The following is a 17,710-nucleotide window of genomic DNA, read 5'->3' on the forward strand; positions in this document are numbered from 1 at the left end:
TAAAACCTTTATTTGTTTATTGCTATTGCATTCATGATGATCCATGATCATGTTGACTTTTGATCACTCTTAAGATCACAACATGCCCTCAAAGAGCAGGCGTGGTGGGGGGATGAGGGGCACCCTGAGCCTATGTTTAGCCAAAAACTATAACGTGTGTGACCTCGCGCTGGCATGTGACCAAAGAGAGAGTTTAAACGAGGCGCAAGAAACAAACATTATCCACCAATCAGCACTCTTCTTCCTCCAGGAAGTTACCGGTGTGAGCGGGACTGAGTGTAGAACCGCCCCTGGACACCCGTCATGCCATATAAGAGGGTAAAACAGGTGCTGAAGCTATAAACATTCAAATCGTCTTCCCCTCGGTTCGTCTGGATGCTAGTTTACACCCTTTAACTCAATGAAACTTTAGTAAAACCTGAAGCTGAGCATGAATCTGAGTAGACAAAATAAACCTCACATCGATAAAAATTATAATTGAACGTTTTGAAAACTTGATCTGTATAGTTGTGAAATTGAACCATGCAGTGCTATTGACTCCATCTTTCTGGCAGCCTCCATGACCCGTCGATGCGGGACCAGTTCTGACCAGCTTCCTCTCTTAAAATAGCTGGTAAAGCTGGAAACTGTATTGCACCTTCCCAACTTGAGATAACACTTCTGCTAACTTAAAGCAGCTCTACCTTAATATTTTTGTACTAAAATATTTTCATAAACCTGTGATCATCAACTTAAAACTAGTAGAATGAGTCATATACTGTGATTTGAGGCGTGATGGTTGGGGGCGAATTACGGTACAAAAACAAAGTTAAAATGATGGTATTTACAAAGCCGTCATAACGCATATAATATTTTATTATTATTCCTCCAACTGCTGCAAACCGGGACATGGCAACTTTTGTGACGTTTAGCGAGTGCTCATGGGAAATGTGGTCTCCCATAGGGCTAAACACTACCACTTTAGTCCACTAGGGTCGCTTAAACAACTATTACATTTTGCAGTTGGTAGTTTTGTGTCTTCTTGGCCCTTTGTTTTCCTCCCTCTAGCCAAAAACATGATTGTTTTCCACAATAACTAACAAATGGATTCTTGAAAGGCGTGTTAACTCGGTCATAAATATCAAACTAAATAATTCAACAGTCATAATTTTTCATCAGGAAAACAAATTTGATGTAATCTTCAACTCTTTCGACTGAGCGTCAACTGTTGCAGTGCTCCAGACCTTCAATAGGACAGAACCTACCTGAAGCGTATTTACTATATATATAAATAAGGAGCATTCCAGTCCATAGTTGGCCATATATAATAATATTGCTGGCAAGAGGTGGCCCACAAGCCTGCCAACCGCCCATTTTCTTTTTAATGATGCAACATGTTTACTGACATGCTAAAGGCTATCAACTTGAAATGATGCTTACAAACAGTGTTTCATGAGACAGCAGCCAAAACAGAATAGACACAAATAATTATATTAGTTTCATGTAACCATGCCGTTGCTGGCTTAATGCTTTGTTTTTGGAAGGTTTTGTTTTTCACTTTGTGTGTCAAAAACTTAAAATTAATTAATTAAATAACTTAATTTAACAATAGATACAATATCATCATTCAAAATAATCAACTTTGCTGGGGATGAAGCTTAAATGAGGCAGAGGTATTTGCATTTGTATTATGTTTTTTTTTTGTGCAATAGAAAAAAAAAGTTGATTTTTTGCCATATTTTTGGTTCACCACCTTCCCATTCACTGTTATGTTCCCTTCACACTTTGGACGACATGTGGAAAGAGGTGTTGAACTAAGGAGAACACATTGATCGTCAACACTTTTATGAGGAACAGAGGGAGAATCCGGTGTCATTGCGCATGTGACCACTGCAAGGGTGTAGTTTTGGAGGGACCACTCATGTCTGAGCTGAAGTCACTGGAAATAAGGGCTCAGAATAGCTGACAGAGGGTATAAAGGGGGGTTTGCTCCGCTCCTGCTGTCAGTCACCACAGACAGTTGGTGCCACCAGTAATCTTGACCGACGGCCACAGGAAATACCAGCAGGATTTTGAGAAAGTGGAGATTTGGAACTGAAAAAAGGATTTATAAAGTCAAGATAAATCCACGCGGGACCGAGGAGGACACAAATTGAAGGATATTTCTGATCTTTGTTGGATTCCTCATGTTCTTCCTGCTGTGCTGACAGCAAAGGAGGAGAACCAAACCTGAGCAGGGATGAAGTACAACTACCATGTGCCACTGTCAACGTACACAAGAAGCTCTCAGTCCACACCGACATACCACACATCGAGTTACAACACTCCCTCGCATTACACACCATCTTACTCGTCCTACTCTGCTGCGGCGAAATACACACCGACACAGTACACATCCTCCTACAAGTCTACATATGTCCCCTCGTACAGCAAAGGCTCTCGGTACACCTCCAGACGCAAGGAAGCAGAGGAAACTCCAGCTCCTGTGATCCCGGTCACCCCTGTGAGGAGGACTGTGCACTTCCCCAATGATATCATCTTCCAGGATATTGTCAGACGAGGAGATCTGGAGCAGATCGGTCGCTTCATGAGGGCGAGGAAGGTTCGGGTGGATACTCTGTTCCACTCAGGTGAGCGAAGCTCTGGACATCCAGCACGGTTATTGTACCAGAGGTCTGATGATGAGTCGGGTTGCAGGTATGGCGGCGCTCCATGAAGCCGTGCTGACTGGTAACTTGGAGGTGGTGAAGCTGCTGGTGAAGTATGGAGCAGATGTCCATCAGAGGGACGAGGACGGTTGGACACCGCTGCACATGGCCTGTAGCGACGGCTACCCTGAAATTGCCAGGTTGGTCTGCACGCATCAGTTAAAGCTTGAAGAAAGCACCAAACAAAATTTTAAATATAAATGGACAAATGACATTGTTATTCAGTATTTATATTAGTTTCAGAGGTAGAATACAGTTACAAAGAGAGGGAATAATCATTATTAACAAGGGAATAATGTAAAGAAATAAAGTTGGAAGTAAAGATTGAATTACTTTTTTTTTTAAAAGGAAAATGAAGTGTTAAAAAGAGTTGTTATATTAAAAACTATTTACTGAACAAATATTGTTGAACTGCTAAAATACTGTGGGGGGGAGGGGTGAACTCAATGACATTTGGGGACCAATTTTAAACAGCCCCACAAATCAGAATAAAAGTCATTTGAAAGTCCTGGAGGGATTATTTTATTTGCCTATTTTACGATCAGATCCTAGTTAAATTCATTTTAGAATGAACTGTTATAGTTAATCTAAAGTGGAAATACTGCATTCTAGTGGCAAGAGTAAATATTGTTGTTTTTTTCACAAAGTACTTTATATCGTTATTTATTTCTAGCAAACCACACCTATTTATTTTTTTTAAATGTAAGCCCAACAGAACCATGTATTAATAGATTTTAACATTTTTCATATAATCGTTCCACTTTTCTTTCTTTGTTTCTGTATGTTATATCCATCAGCCCAACAACCTTTCTAGGTGAAGTTTGTCAAGTAAAATAAATGTGATGATGGCCCTACAGCCACGTTGATAAAATATATTCATTGTTTCTCGCCAGAAAATGAACATTTGACTTAAAAAACATTTTAGCCCTTCGGACAAGAAGTACTAAATGTAAATGCAGCTATAAGTGTGTAATGCTAATTGCTACATACTGAATCTCGTGTGTAAAGAAGTTTTTAATGTAAACTAGTTTAAGATATCTGCACTTCTCGAGAAGCGCTATATAAATAAATATTACTTACTTACTTACTTACTTAATAAGAACCTGTATTTTCAATTGTCAACAATGTACACTTTAAAACATAACTAAATAAGAGTTATTCAATAAATTATTATAATTAAATATGAATTATTGCACTTTACTCTAGAGTTATGACTGTATTGTGAAACCACACGTCTATCGAAGATATAGTAAAGAACAAACATTTGTGTTGTTGTTTTACTTGATCCAAGGTGACCTCTCTTTTCTCCTCCCTCAGTTATCTGTTGAAGATTGGAGCCAGCACAGAGGTGGAGAATGAAAGTGGGGAGAAACCTGCTGACCTTATTGACCCTGACTGCAAAGACCTGGCCAAGCTATTCGAGGTTGGTTGTGCGTAATCCAGAGTGGACTCACCGAAAGAGGAACAATTTAAAAAAGGAACTGATGGTACGCTGATGGAGGCTGATGAACGAAGTTGCAGGGAAATTCTGGACGTTATAAATGCTTTTCTGGCACCTTCAAACTATTTACTGGTTGTAATTATCGGAACGCTGCTTCAAAATGTCTTGAATAATGCTTTAGTGTTAAAAATGTCTATTTATAGTTTGGATTATATGAATGAAACTGAAGGTGACTGGCTTTAAGATTTGTTTTGCTGAAACATTTCAACATAAGTGCTCATTATTCAATATGTTCTGTCTTTTGAACTCTCTCACTGCTGGGCAGACGGGATGATGCGTCATTTCTGAAAAACATCTGTTGTAAAAAGACTTGTGTCTGGTGTGTGTTGCTGTTTTATATTTCAACAACTGTACAGAACTGATGGAAATGTAAGTCTTATATTTTCTCCTTTATTTTTGTACATTTTAATAAATAGAGCTTTTGTAAAAAAGCACCTTTTTGTGAGTGTCAGGAAGAAAGATTCAACAAAACATACCTCATTTAAAGGTTTCTGTTTGAACTTTAATCATATTTCAACCTTATACACATTCTTTCTCTGTACATGTTGTCAGTGTTTGTAACAAACAATCTTTTTCTACTCAATTCAGTCAACAATATCTGTTGGGGAAAAAAACACAGAAGATACGCTCTGTTCTTCAACTCACAATAATCTCTCATTTTCCGAATCTATTACATTTCAGGGACAAATGTTCAAAATATGGAGTTCTAATGTTTGACTACAAATCAAGCTTCATTGTCATTTTGCTGTACATACTAGTCGTGCAGTCCAGGATTCAATACAAAACACTTAAGTTACAGGCATCAATACAGTCAAACACTGTAATACTGGGGCGAAAACTTGAAAGTATTTGAAAATGCAAGTCAAATTATGTGCATTTCGGGGTCAGCAGTTCAACATTCCGACTTGTGGGGTGAAGCTGTTGATGGTTTTGCATTTCATGCTCCGGAAACGTTTGCTTGGTGGCAGAGTTTATGGGAAGGGTGTGACAAGCCCCTGACTATGTTAAGTGAATTAAAAGGGGATTTTGATTGAAGCGTCTTGTTAATAATTGATCAGAGAACATAATCCAGGTGTTACTTTTCGTTTATCTAACCAGTAGAAACGTTTAGACAGGCTCAGCATCCATCCAGACTAGTTTAATCATTCTGCTTAAAACAGTCCCATTTTTTAACTATCTTAAAGTTTCAGGAATTTTGAGACAAACAGGTCGGTGGGCTTGTAACACCTTTCTCCACTCTGGTTTGATAATGTCTCAGGGTACCTGCGGGAAAAACAGGGAGTCACTTCATTTCAGCTTCTGCAGGTGAATCCTAAACGAAGACACGATAAATTCCTCAAAGGCTGGTTTCTGCAGAGACATGGACACAAGTATGCTGTCCGCCGAGCCCCATTTCTTGTACAGGTCTTTGAAAACGGCCTTGACGAGCTTCTCAAACTTCTGCGGGGGGATGCTGGCCGCTACATACTCAACCTCGGCCCAGGCTGCGTTGAAGAGTTTGTTGATCATAATCTCGGGGCTCCTCATGGGCGTCTTGATCTTCGTCTTGCTGTAGATCTGAGACACCAGCTTTTCCACCATGATCTCGAGATACGTTTTGTTAAACTCCATCTGTTCTTTCGCAGCATTCTCAGCCTGCGAGTTATCAGGTTCGAAGTTCTCCGGCAGAAAAATGTCTTCGACGACTTCGACGGCCATCTCTGGGGGTTCCTCCCTCTGTCCGTCGAACTGAAGCCTCATGAGTAGCGTGGATAACCTTTCACTGTGACTGTCGGCCTGCGACGTTAGCCACCAGTTCATGAGTTTGACAATGTTCTGTGCTCGGTCCTCAATCCTTTGATACATGTCGTTGGGTTCCTGTGGGACCGGAGCTGTGCTGGAAGATGGAAGGGAGCTGTTCATGTAAAGAAAATCGCTTAGCTTCTTGACATTTTTGGGGCTGGAGATGTTCTTTAGCCGCTGGAACACCATATCCTCCATCCCAGCTTTCTGACCTTCTGGCACAATCATGGACTCCACGCTGGTCAGGAATCCCTGGCTGTTCTCTGGGGACAGTTCACTTCCTAGTTCAGTCTGAATCTGTGCTAAACCTCGATGCAGCAGGGATTTAAAAATATATTTTCCAAAATGGGTCCGAATCTTGATTTTCACTGTTTCAAAGTTTGCAGCCGCGCTGACGTTGTCCACTTCCTCCAGCCGCCTGGCTCTCACGATCACCAATGAGATGTCTCTGGCAACTGCCTGAAACTCAGACTGTAGCAGGCGGTGCTCTGTGTTGTCCTCAAGGTCGCCTAACAGGGGTTCTGTGATTTCTGGCACCTCCCTGAGAATGATCTCCTGGACTGCCTCCGCTGTCATCATCAGAACACTGTCCTGGGATGTTATAGAGTCCTGGAAGTCTTCGGATCTGGCTCCTTTCCTCTTTCTCTGACTACTGCGTAGCATTTTCTTCCCAAAAACCTTTGCCAGGAAGTCTTTAATCATCCTACAAGCTGTATTCACCATCTCATTCAGCCTGCAGGTGGATTGCTTGTTGACTACCTCTTGAGAGAGATTAGATTTGACACATTCAGTCACCTCTTGCGCAACCAGGTTCATCAGGTTTTTTGTGCTGTCCGTCGCAGTTTCCTCCTCCTCAATCTTCAACACCTGGGCAAACATCTGGGGAACTGTGCTGCTCACAGTGGCAACAACGCTCTCCTCCGTAACGTCAAAACCCTGAACAGCAGTCAAAAAGGACTTGGCGATTTTGGAAACGATGTTCATCAAAAGTTCCGCCAGTTTAAACTTTGTGTCAACATCAGGGTTGCCAGATTTCAAATAAACCCACTGTTGTGCACTCATGTCCAAAAAGAAGGAGTGGATCAACCCGTAGAGGTTGTCCATCATCACCTGGGCTTCACTATTTGTGGCCATAGTTTTTGCTGCTTCCTTCTGGATTCTTCGAGAAATATTCTGGCCTATGTCTTCTGCTTATCACGAGGAGCTTTATAAGAAATCCTAGGGCTTTAATTGAGGAAAAACAAAGGACTAAAAGTCATCGTTAACTGTCAGTTGGACATGATGTCATAAAATGTTAGGGATTTTAGAAGGCACTTCAATAACAATTTGAATTGATATAAATATAGCAGAAGTTGGCCTTGATGTTGCTGCACCTTTTATTGTTGTTGGTAATAATTTTACACTCAGAAACATAAAACATTGAAATTCGTGTGTGTGTGTTTGTTTGTGTGTAGGTGTTTGTTTGTAGGTGTGTATGTGTGAAACTTGAACATTTACTGCCAGATTCATTGTAGAATATTTATTTGCCAAGTAAAACACTGAATGTTTGTTTTATTATTCAAATACTAAAATAAAGTAATACATTTGTGTATATAATATAAATATATATTTTATTTACATTTACAGGCTTATATATATATATATAAGCCTGTAAATGTAAATTATCTGATTTTCAGGCTACACTAACATTACCATTATTAGATATTGTTTAAAGAAAAATGCAGATAGTAGGAACCTCCGCAAAACAGCCTAAGATATATTTAGTTTCTTTCAGCTCTTCATCACTTCCGTGTCATTTCCGGGTACTCCGGTAGTGGTTGGTTGGCATTGGCAACGTTTTAGCCTGATTCAGTAGCGGTGTGTGCATAAATCAAAAGAAAATTAAAAGACAACCATATTCTGAGGTTGGTGATCCTTTGACAGTGTGTTTCACGCGTTATATATGTTCTAGAATGCACGCGTTGTTTAAAAAAGGACCGGTTTGAGATCGAGGAACGCTAGCCTGTGAACACAAGACAATGTAAATACCAGCTAGCATGCTAACGTGAGCTAAATCCCTGTTAGCTTGTTAAACTGCATAGTAAACTTTCTCGGATGATTCGCGGTTGGAAGTGCAATTTTTAAACCATGTCCACGTACTTGTGTAAGCTTTCGTGTCGGTAATTTTCAACATTTCAGTGTGAATAATAGGATTGGGGTCCTAGCTTGCTGCTATTACCGCCGCTAAAGAAGCTAGAACGTAAACAAAAGCCTCTTGGTTCCTGGACGCACAATGTGAGCGCTGCTTATGCCCAAACAAACGAGTAACTTTAACCCAATAATTATTTATTCAAGCTGTCAACATTATTTCTTTTTAGAGTCCTGTGGTCGTCTGGTTCCTTTTATTCCTAAAATCATCTCACCATCGAGGAGCAAAGAGCAAGTGCTGGCTGCAAACAGAATGACCAGGTTTGAAGATGCACCTCCTGGTTAAATTCTATACTCGATATATGTTATTCTTCTTAATCATAAGTATGGGGGTTTCTGTAGAGCTTCCAGGTCAGGAGTGAGGTCTGCAGTATGCAATTTGGAGAATCCATTTCCATATTTTCCTGTTATCTACCTGTTCATGAGTAAAGTTGTGTTTTATTCATGGAATTGCAATCATTATCCAGGCTACCAATTTAATTATGTATTTGATATAGATATATTTTTAATAAAATTGTAGAAGGAGACTATTGTGTAGAGATTTGAGCACCATATTAAAATGTTTTATCATTTTGTAATGCTGCTAAATTTCACATTTTCATACTATTAAAGCTCATCTGCTCCCAGGATGGTGAATAGTTATAAGAGGACTTCGAGCCCCAGATCCCCGACTAACAGTGGGGAAATCTTCACCCAAGCGCATGAAGAAAATGTCCGCTTTATCCATGAATGTAAGATTAATCTTTCTTACCTATTAAAGACGTTATGATTTTCTACAATTTTGTCTTACTCCCTTTTTAATTTAAGCAAACAATTTGTACAGCTTTGATTTTTACCAGATTTCTGTTTCACTTTGCCATAAAGGCACATCTGTCTTACAGTGATCACATGCAAATGTGGTCTTCTCTGAATGTAAAATAAAAATCTCTTGGGTTGTTTTCAGCTTGGCAGTTTGTGCTCAGAGAAATACGATCATCACAAAATAGTGAACGCAACGACCGTGGACCACAGGAATACGTGGAGAAGAACCCAAACCCAAACTTACATTGTGAGTAGAAACATATTTGTGTTCATATAAATAAGATGCAAATAGTTAACTATATCTACTTTTCAGCTTTTGTACCTGTGGACCTAACGGAGCTGAAGAAACGCAACACACAGGACTCCAAGAAGTCTTAGTCCATCTTTCCTGATGGCCTCACCCCTTTTCCTCAACATTTTCCTTGAGAACTTTTCCTCCATCAGGCAGAGACTCAGCTCCATCAACCAGTCTTTACATTTCCTCTAAGAAACCTGGACTTAAGCATCAAATTCTCTCTGCAAGCCCTACAAGCGACTAAGAAGCGAAATAAGTGGGATCGGGGGAACATCTCATTTAGTTTTAAATACCACAAAGCTTCCCTGTGTTGATCATTCATGTGGACAGGACTGAGGAAAACTTGCATCAACACGTGCTGACATAAAATGCAAACTAGTTGCTTTTTACTTCTTTATTGACCACAGAGGAAATGTGAAAGGGCTGACATCTTTTTTTTATTATTTTAACTTTGTTATGGTAAATAGTTTAATAGATACATTGTAGAGAATATGGAATGGTCATGTTGGACGTAAGGTGGATGAGATTTGAAAGCCAAATGCAATGTTGAAGGCCAACATTTTTTTATTATAAATTCTTTTGCACCTACATGGACTTTAGCAGAGGCCTCCCTTAAGTATGATGCCCCCGATGAATTCCCTTTACAAAGGCTGTTGAATAAAGACTTTTATAGTACATGTATTTCTATTTGTTTGGCACGCTAACAGAACAAGCATGGTCTTTTAAGACCATCTTAATAAAGGATGTGATGATAATGTGTGGAAGGTTAAATTCATCTGAAAATGAGGGAATGTTTTTATTTACAGTTCGTATATGCTGCCTAGGAGTATATTGTGACCCAATTGACATTTAATTCAAAGGTTTTAGCTTCTCAAACTTAGTGTTGGTGTCATTTGACAGTCGAAACCGTTGCACCCAACAAAAACAAACCACCGCTCATGTCCTAACCTTATTAGCATGTGAACAAACCTGCATGGCAATACAATCACTTCAAATTATAATTTAATTAGCATGTGTGACGTTGGTAATTGTTGCCGCCTTCTTTTGTTTCATACTTAATATGCACATTTACCATTTGATTAGAGAACACGAAGAAGACCTCTAGTGTTATTCGAATCATTCTTCCTTGTAGGTCTTTACTTTGAAGGAGGAGAAAGTGGGACCAAAACATCTTTTAGTTGGGGGTAAGTACAACATTTATGACGGATTGAATGTGAATAAAAATGTACAAAGCCCACCTGCTCCCCTCATAAATAAACAGACATAAATGTGTTTTGAACTATTAAGTGATATGGTAATTGTTTTTTACTTTAAGTTATATCTTGGGCTGTTCAAATTGGAACATCAGCGTTATTTTGTGACAAACGGATACTACACTTCAGCAAAATATAAAAATGTTCTAAAGGCTAAAAGCTTACTTAAAATAAGTACATATTTTGATAAAATATCTTCTATCACTTCTACTAGTTATATTTATTATTTAGATGTATGAGAAAAGGATAGATATGATATGGATAGATGTGAATCAGAATAGATGAAAAAAGAAGGAAGAATAAAACATTATGATCTAAACAGAAGGTTATTGTAAACAATATACCAAGAGGTTACTTGACTTCTACACAGATATGTCAACCTGTTACAGAGATTGTGTACTTTCATTTGAAATATAAAGATGTTTGTCATGCTTACTTTTATTTGTTTATCATTTTGTATCATCACATCCTGTTTTTCGTTCTGCAATAATCCACAGTTTATCTTCCATCGGCTTCCAGACGAGTGTGCCAGATCAAAGGGATTCTGGATCATTTTCTGTTTCTCATTATCCTATACTGTGCATATGCTCAATTTTTGCATCTTACCTTACTTATTTAATTGTTAATTCGTGCAAGTGTTTTGACCTCTGTATTTTCTGTTCTTTTAGATTCCCTGTTTCTGAGTTGGTTCCTGTTTTTCCCCCATTTGGTAGATGTTTTGACCTTGGGTATTTGTGAGGTTTTGGACTCCTTTGTTGTTTCATGTTTTGAGAGAATGGACTCATTATATTTTCAATTCAATTTATTTTAAATGTCTCATCATAATGTTATCTCAAGACACTTTACAGTTGAAGTAAGACAATAGTGGAGAAGGAAAAAACAGATCCAGCAATTCATCAATGAGTAAATCGCATCATGGCGTTGGCGAGGAAAAACTTCCTTTAAGAGGGCAGAAACCTCGAGCAGAACCAGACTCATTATTGACGGCCTCCTGCTGTGACCGGCTGGGAGGAAGGATTTTGTGTTAATGTGGAATTTGATTAATTTATGTTATTTTGTTCTATGAAATTTTATGGAATATTGTACAGCATATTTGACTCATCTTGCAAGTTGCAACCTGACCAGGCACTTATCCCTAAACGATATCTATCGGCCACATGTTTGCATCAATGACGGTTCTCAAGTTCTGCCAACTCAGGATATGACCAAAAGTTGTTTAGGACTTTCAACAAACAGCCAGATGTGTGGACAATGGGTCCTCTTGTGAAGTCAATCTCTGGCCAGATGAATTGGATATGAACGATAAGGTCTGCGACTGTAAATACATTAAGAAACATGTTTATTTGAGGGATAGATAAAATTGGGAACTTGTTCAGTTATACTTTATATTTGAATTGTATTTCTGGTAATACAAACAATATTTTGTCAATTTGTGGAATGCAACATTGCTCTGTAACATAAGGTTAATTTCTGTCTCAGATAAGAAGATTTAAAATAACTCTATACACAATCTGAGAAGTTACGGATTAACTATGTTTGGTGCATAGCCACAACCACCTTCCTGGCTGTAGGAGTAAGACTGCAGTAACACAAGACGTTTGTATTTGTTCAGGCATTTTCTGGAACTCCTGTGTTGTTCTCATTCTCAGTATTATCTTGATCTTTAAAGTATGTACTTTTTTCTTTTTTTTTTGATTATTGTTTTGATTGTTTAAGCGCTTTGTGACCCCTGGTCTCGAAAAGCGGACTATTTTACTGATCGACCACAGTATGTCAGGCTGAAGGATATCAAGTCTGACACTGTGGTGTGCAGTACAGGAGCACCTCAGGGGACAGTACTGGCCCCTCTCCTCTTCACCATCTACACTTCAGACTTCTGCTACAACTCAGAGCTGAGTCTCGTCCAGAAGTATGCTGACGACACTGCCATTGTTGGATGCATCAGGGACAACAACGAAGACGAGTATAGGAGTCTGATAAGTGACTTTGTGGACTGGAGTGAGAGGAACCACTTGCAGCTGAACACCTCAAAGACCAAGGAGCTGGTCTTGGACTTCAAGAGGTCCAGGACAAAGCCACGTCCAGTGTCCATCAGAGGCGACGAGGTGGAGATAGTGGACAACTATAAGTACCTCGGTGTGTGGCTGGACAGTAAACTGGACTGGTCCTGCAATACAGACCATGTATATAAGAAAGTTCAGAGTAGACTGTACTTTTTGAGGAGGCTTCGATCATTTAACATCTGCAAGAAGCTCCTCTGCATGTTCTACCAGTCTGTGGTGGCCAGTGTCCTGTTCTATGCTGTGGTGTGTTGGGGTGGAAATGTGTCCAAGAGGAGTGTCAATGGGTTGGACAGGTTGATCAGGAAGGCTGGCTCTGTGGTTGGAATGAAGCTGGACTCACTGGTGACAGTTGCTGAGAGGAGATCGTTGAACAAACTACTGTCCATCATGGATGATGACAGTCAATAAAGTTTTACCTTACCTTACCTTACCTTACACCAAGTTTTAGCTCATGTGTAAATGGCTCAGTCTCTGTTATGTCCAGCCTTTCTTTTTATTGCCATTGGGTAAGATCATTTTTTATTTCTAAGCTTGTTTGTACGTTTTTTACACACTGTTCACACGGGTACCACATTGGTTACCCCTGGCCTCACATGACAAACTCAAATTTGTTTATATTGCCTATTTGGCGTTTTCGGTTGTGGGGAAAAAAAGAGTTATTTCCCACTCTCAATGAACTCTGTAATTTTTTCTAAGCCAGGGATTCTCAACCTGCACAAAGGTATTGCAACTGGGCCGCAAAATCGTTTCCAATGGTATCATTTTTTGTAACGTCTTAAATGTTAAAACTTGTTAAGTTTAAAAGGATATTAAACATTTTCAAATATTATTTTCGTTATATTGTTTTTCCTTTGAGTATTATACATGTGATGAGAAAATGAGAACGCATTATAATGCCCTCGTAGTTATGGGGTCGGAGGTGGGCCGCAAAGGTTTTTGAGACTTAAAAGTGGGCCCTGAGTTGTAAAAAGGTTAGGGACCACTGGTCTAAGTACTCAAATGACTCGTCCCTCCCTCCTCTTTTTCCTTAACCTGTACATGATTATCCTTAACTTCCTCAAACAACCCAAAAAGATTTCTGTTTTTCGGCTGCATTTGAGTTTCTGGTGACGTGCTGTTATATTGCTGTGAGAAATACATTTCAAACTATTCATATTGAATTTAATAAAAATAAAAATTCCTTGAAAACTTCATGTCAAATCCATTTTCTTCAGGTAATCAATGCCAGAATTAGTCCCAAAAAATAATCACAATTTTCTTTATTATCAAAGGGCAACAACAGTGTTGTAATAGAAAATAAAATAACACTAAAAAATGTTGTTCAAAATAAATGAAATATTGAATACATAAAAATAAAATAGAAATGAAATAAAATAAGAATAGAAACGCAAGTAAAAGCATTTTTATTTCACATCCTGTGGGGGCATTTTAATGTGAAGGCCAATCAGTGGAAGAAGCATACAGCTTCTTCCACTGAGTCAGTCTGGCAGTGTGAGTTTTTATTGTTCAATGTCTCATTCTGGAGGGGAAGGAGGCGAGCACTTAATTTCCAGCATGGGTGGGTTCTTGTAAGATCCTGGAGAACCACACAGTGCAGTTGTTATCAGCCCGGTGGATATTGATGAGCAGGCGGTTTGGAAGTTGTACCTGTGTTACCTGTGTCTCTGTTGGGCCCACCTGGTAGGTGATTTCCTTAGTGGTAGTCGGTCGAGATATGGTACCCAAATAGATTGAAGCCCTCCACCCTGTGCTCTGCTTATGTAGAGGGCTGTGTGTGTGTGTGTGTGTGTGTGTGTGTGTGGATCTTTTGAAATTCACAATCATTATGATTGAAACGACTGAAGAAATTTTTTCTTTTTTTTTTGTTTGTTTATTTTTTTTTTTTTTAATGAATTAACAATTAAATAAATGAAGTGATTTAAAGTTGTCTTTTTTATAAAGAATTAATTTAACGTATACATTAAGATGATCATAACTTTTATCCGTTGTTGTTATATATCTTTGTTTTTTTTTTACAATATTTTTTAGTATATCTGTATTTATAGTTTGATTTCAAGCATAAAAACTCTAGTATTACGTTGCTTTTAAAACGATTTTGAGGTATCGACTATACTTGGAAACAGCGTGTGACGTCATCAAACGTAACAGTGGAGGTGTCTATAAAAGCCGGACAGCTGGCAATTGTTATTCGTCGACGCAGCGAGCGCCCACGTAAACACGCAGAGAGGGACCAACGGAGCAGCTTTTTTTTTTTTTAATAACCTAGTAACAAATTAAAGTCAGTGAGATGGCAGACAAGATGGATATGTCTTTAGACGACATTATCAAACAGAACAGGCAGCAGGGAATTGGAGGCCGAGGCGGCAGAGGTCGAGGCCGCGGAGGCTTCAGCCGCGGCGGTCGCGGAGGCGCAGCGCGTCTCGGAACCGGCGGATTTGGAGGCCGTGGCGGCGGATCCGGCCCCACGAGGAACCGCCAGAATACGAACCGCGCTAGAGGCAGACCGACGCCATACAGCAGGGTATGAGAAAAATAAAGGAATGGGCTGAAAATGGAGTCTCCTTCGACAAAAGCTGAAAATGCCTGGTTAACCACCTTCGTGTCTTTGCTAGCTAAGTGTACTAGCCTTGCTAGTCAGCGAGGCAGTATAATGCTCGCCGGCCGCGCGTGTTCACTCGAACACGGGCAGTATGGCTGCTGGTTCAGGATAGCAATGTTCTCATGTCATGCCCCTCCACCAGCGACCTGTATTTTCGCCTCAGTCCGAGAGGAAAGATCCCTAGCCATTGTGTGAGCTAGCTTCAGACGGATCGTCAAGAAGGCCTTGGTGGCGCCATTTTGAATCCAACACCTAAGATTAGAGCTATTCCTCAACGGTTTGCAATCCATTTTTAAAAGAAAGTTTGATGGTGAATGAGACCACACCGCCGGGAGAGCCATACCCTGATGAAGTTTTAATGCCTCTGGGAGCCTTTTGTGTCAGCGACCGGGCGGCCTTTGTTCCTCGGGCGGGCTCCATAACCAGGCCCTTTGGTCGTCTTTTCAACAAGTTTGTGACCATTTCCGTGGATGGATATCAGTGGACTTCAAATCAAAAATCACCATGTAGTTTTTCGACAATATCTACCCGACATATGTGAGGAAAATGCTAGACGTGGCCCTAATCAAAATGGCGTGGCTTCAAAATGGACGCTGTGATAATATAGCCACGCTTTCTTAAGAGGTCTAGTTTCCCCCCCCTTTGTGGACACTCCTTCACCGGACGCCCGCTTTTCTGGCTTTGTAAAGAACTGTCGATCTGGCCTGCGCTGGAGGATGTACAGATGGCGACCCCCCTGCGACCAGATGATCTCTTCTGAAGCTCTGGTGGAGATGGCGAGAGAACGAAGAGAAGCTTGGTAGTTTGTTGGGGTGGGCTCATCCCGGGCTTAGTTTAGTCTGGCCTGGTTTACATTAGACTGAAACATGTGTAATTTAGTTTAATTGATTGTATTGTTAAAACAGACGAATACGCATGTAGTGATGGGGTGGGCAGGGAATGTTGTGGACCCTCTTGGGGGGGAGCTGAACACCCTGGTCCTTCTGGAAGAGGAGCCCCTGCTTGCCCCAACACCCAGCCTGTGGACTCTGTGATTGACAGTGGCAAGGGGGATCCTGAAGTCAGCAGGTGCGTTCTCTTTCATCTGTTGCAGCCCAAACAACTCCCCGACAAATGGCAGCATGACATGTTCGACAATGGATTCACTGGCTTCAACGGAGCTGCTGGGGGCGGCGGCGGCGCAGGCGTGGAAACTGGAGGCAAGCTCCTCGTCTCAAATTTGGACTTTGGCGTCTCGGATGCAGACATTCAGGTACTTTGAGAGAAACGAGCCAACAAACATAATGCAAACTGCATGTGGTTAACTTTTATTTGCCTTCCAGGAACTTTTTGCGGAATTCGGAACTCTGAAGAAGGCAGCAGTGCATTATGACCGGTCTGGAAGAAGCTTAGGAACTGCAGATGTCCACTTCGAAAGGAGAGCAGATGCCCTCAAGGCTATGAAACAATATAACGGAGTTCCTCTTGATGGTAAGTTGGAAAAGATTGACAAAAGTTTATGTTCAGAAATTAAAGCTTGCATGTCTCTACAGGGCGCCCCATGAGTATCCAGCTTGTCACATCACAGATTGACACACAGAGGAGACCAATGCAGGGGTATGTCCTTTTCCTTTTTTATCCAAGTAGGTTGCAGATGAGAAGCACTGGACTAAAATGTTTCTCCTTCCATACAGTTTGAACAGGGGAGGAGGAGGCATGAACAGAAGTCGTGGTTTTGGTGGAATGCAGAGGGGTCGTGCTGCAGGACGAGGAGCTGGTGGGCCCAGAGGAAGAGGTCGTGGTGGTCGAGGGGGAGCCAGCAAGCAGCAACTCTCAGCAGAGGAGCTTGATGCCCAGCTAGACGCATACAATGCCAGGGTAGGGACATGACTTGAAAGCCCCCCTGGCAGTAAAGTCTTTGCATGGGTCTAATTTAGCCTCTTGTTTTCCCACAGATGGACACCAGCTAAGAACACCAATGTTGCAAATGCATCCCTTTGTCTGAGAAGAATGGTTGTTACAAATTGCAGAAAACATTTTACACGACTGTCTCCTAATGTTGATTGAAATTGCTTTGACCTCTTTTAAATGCTCTGAGTGTTTTTTACCAGTATTTTTTTTTCCCCCCTTTTCTGAAAAAAAAAAATTGCTGTAGGTTAACTGGTTGTTTGAGGCTATGAAGTTTGTTCCCTCACGTTGTAGTAAATGAAACTTGTAATAAAACCTACAGTGTATATTGGCCTTGTGCTGTCTCTTGGCTCTTGTCTATTCACACACTAAGAATTGATGGTACACTTGTTTGTCTATGCTTAGGGTAACCATTAGGAATTCAAAATGCCAATGATTAAACTATTTAGACTACAGTCTAGGACCTGTAAGTTTATTTTTAATTCTGTATTTTTATCAAATAAATGGCTGGGTGTACATTTATTTAGGAGGCCACTGCAGATGTGGAGTTTTAAATGTGGTTCAGTGTTTCCATTGTCATATAGTTCTTGACCTCGGGTGTACAGTATAAGTGCTCAAACCCACTCTACCTTGCTTTGTGAAAGATCTGTATGTC

At 40.4% G+C, this 17,710-nt stretch overlaps 4 protein-coding genes across 7 annotated transcripts; 3 read left to right on the plus strand and 1 right to left on the minus strand.

Annotated features, from left to right (window-relative positions):
* The first annotated feature begins 2,002 nt into the window (after window positions 1-2,002).
* ppp1r27a (protein phosphatase 1, regulatory subunit 27a) lies at window positions 2,003-4,470 on the plus strand. Its single transcript, XM_087809364.1, has 3 exons — window positions 2,003-2,609; window positions 2,677-2,827; window positions 4,005-4,470. Exons 1-3 carry the CDS (start codon window positions 2,219-2,221, stop codon window positions 4,123-4,125), a joined length of 663 nt encoding a protein of 220 aa, XP_087665490.1. The 5' UTR covers window positions 2,003-2,218; the 3' UTR covers window positions 4,126-4,470.
* A 302-nt stretch (window positions 4,471-4,772) lies between these two features.
* LOC148065499 (uncharacterized) lies at window positions 4,773-7,106 on the minus strand. The gene has a single exon (XM_087809264.1). The coding sequence runs from the start codon at window positions 7,102-7,104 to the stop codon at window positions 5,476-5,478; it is 1,629 nt and encodes a 542-aa protein (XP_087665390.1). The 5' UTR covers window positions 7,105-7,106; the 3' UTR covers window positions 4,773-5,475.
* A 663-nt stretch (window positions 7,107-7,769) lies between these two features.
* On the plus strand, window positions 7,770-9,928 carry mcrip1 (MAPK regulated corepressor interacting protein 1). 4 transcript variants are annotated; one of them, XM_087809086.1, is made up of 6 exons: window positions 7,778-7,874; window positions 8,149-8,244; window positions 8,328-8,418; window positions 8,770-8,888; window positions 9,101-9,205; window positions 9,272-9,928. In XM_087809086.1, exons 3-6 carry the CDS (start codon window positions 8,411-8,413, stop codon window positions 9,334-9,336), a joined length of 297 nt encoding a protein of 98 aa, XP_087665212.1. In that variant the 5' UTR covers window positions 7,778-7,874; window positions 8,149-8,244; window positions 8,328-8,410; the 3' UTR covers window positions 9,337-9,928. The 4 variants fall into 4 exon arrangements, with proteins under 4 accessions (XP_087665211.1, XP_087665213.1, XP_087665212.1 ...); XM_087809088.1 differs by having other exon boundaries at window positions 7,780-7,874; window positions 8,785-8,888; XM_087809085.1 differs by lacking the exon at window positions 8,149-8,244 and having other exon boundaries at window positions 7,770-7,874.
* Window positions 9,929-14,758: 4,830 nt separating this feature from the next.
* Window positions 14,759-17,388, plus strand: alyref (Aly/REF export factor). Its single transcript, XM_087809448.1, has 6 exons — window positions 14,759-15,090; window positions 16,262-16,420; window positions 16,491-16,638; window positions 16,701-16,764; window positions 16,842-17,025; window positions 17,103-17,388. The coding sequence occupies exons 1-6, from the start codon at window positions 14,857-14,859 to the stop codon at window positions 17,115-17,117; spliced, it is 804 nt and encodes a 267-aa protein (XP_087665574.1). The 5' UTR covers window positions 14,759-14,856; the 3' UTR covers window positions 17,118-17,388.
* Window positions 17,389-17,710: the final 322 nt, after the last annotated feature.

This window comes from Callionymus lyra, chromosome 15 (assembly GCF_982586985.1).
Source record: "Callionymus lyra chromosome 15, fCalLyr1.hap1.1, whole genome shotgun sequence".
Classification (NCBI taxonomy): domain Eukaryota; kingdom Metazoa; phylum Chordata; class Actinopteri; order Syngnathiformes; family Callionymidae; genus Callionymus; species Callionymus lyra.

Coding starts and splice junctions, on each gene's coding strand:
- alyref (XM_087809448.1), top strand. CDS start 14,857: ATGGCAGACAAGATGGATATGTCTTTAGACGACATTATCAAACAGAAC. Junction 15,091..16,261: donor GACCGACGCCATACAGCAGG/GTATGAGAAAAA, acceptor CATCTGTTGCAG/CCCAAACAACTCCCCGACAA. Junction 16,421..16,490: donor TCTCGGATGCAGACATTCAG/GTACTTTGAGAG, acceptor TTTGCCTTCCAG/GAACTTTTTGCGGAATTCGG.
- mcrip1 (XM_087809085.1), top strand. Junction 8,889..9,100: donor TGTCCGCTTTATCCATGAAT/GTAAGATTAATC, acceptor GGTTGTTTTCAG/CTTGGCAGTTTGTGCTCAGA. Junction 9,206..9,271: donor CCCAAACCCAAACTTACATT/GTGAGTAGAAAC, acceptor TCTACTTTTCAG/CTTTTGTACCTGTGGACCTA.
- ppp1r27a (XM_087809364.1), top strand. CDS start 2,219: ATGAAGTACAACTACCATGTGCCACTGTCAACGTACACAAGAAGCTCT. Junction 2,610..2,676: donor GGATACTCTGTTCCACTCAG/GTGAGCGAAGCT, acceptor GTCGGGTTGCAG/GTATGGCGGCGCTCCATGAA. Junction 2,828..4,004: donor GGCTACCCTGAAATTGCCAG/GTTGGTCTGCAC, acceptor CTCCTCCCTCAG/TTATCTGTTGAAGATTGGAG.
- LOC148065499 (XM_087809264.1), bottom strand. CDS start 7,104: ATGGCCACAAATAGTGAAGCCCAGGTGATGATGGACAACCTCTACGGG.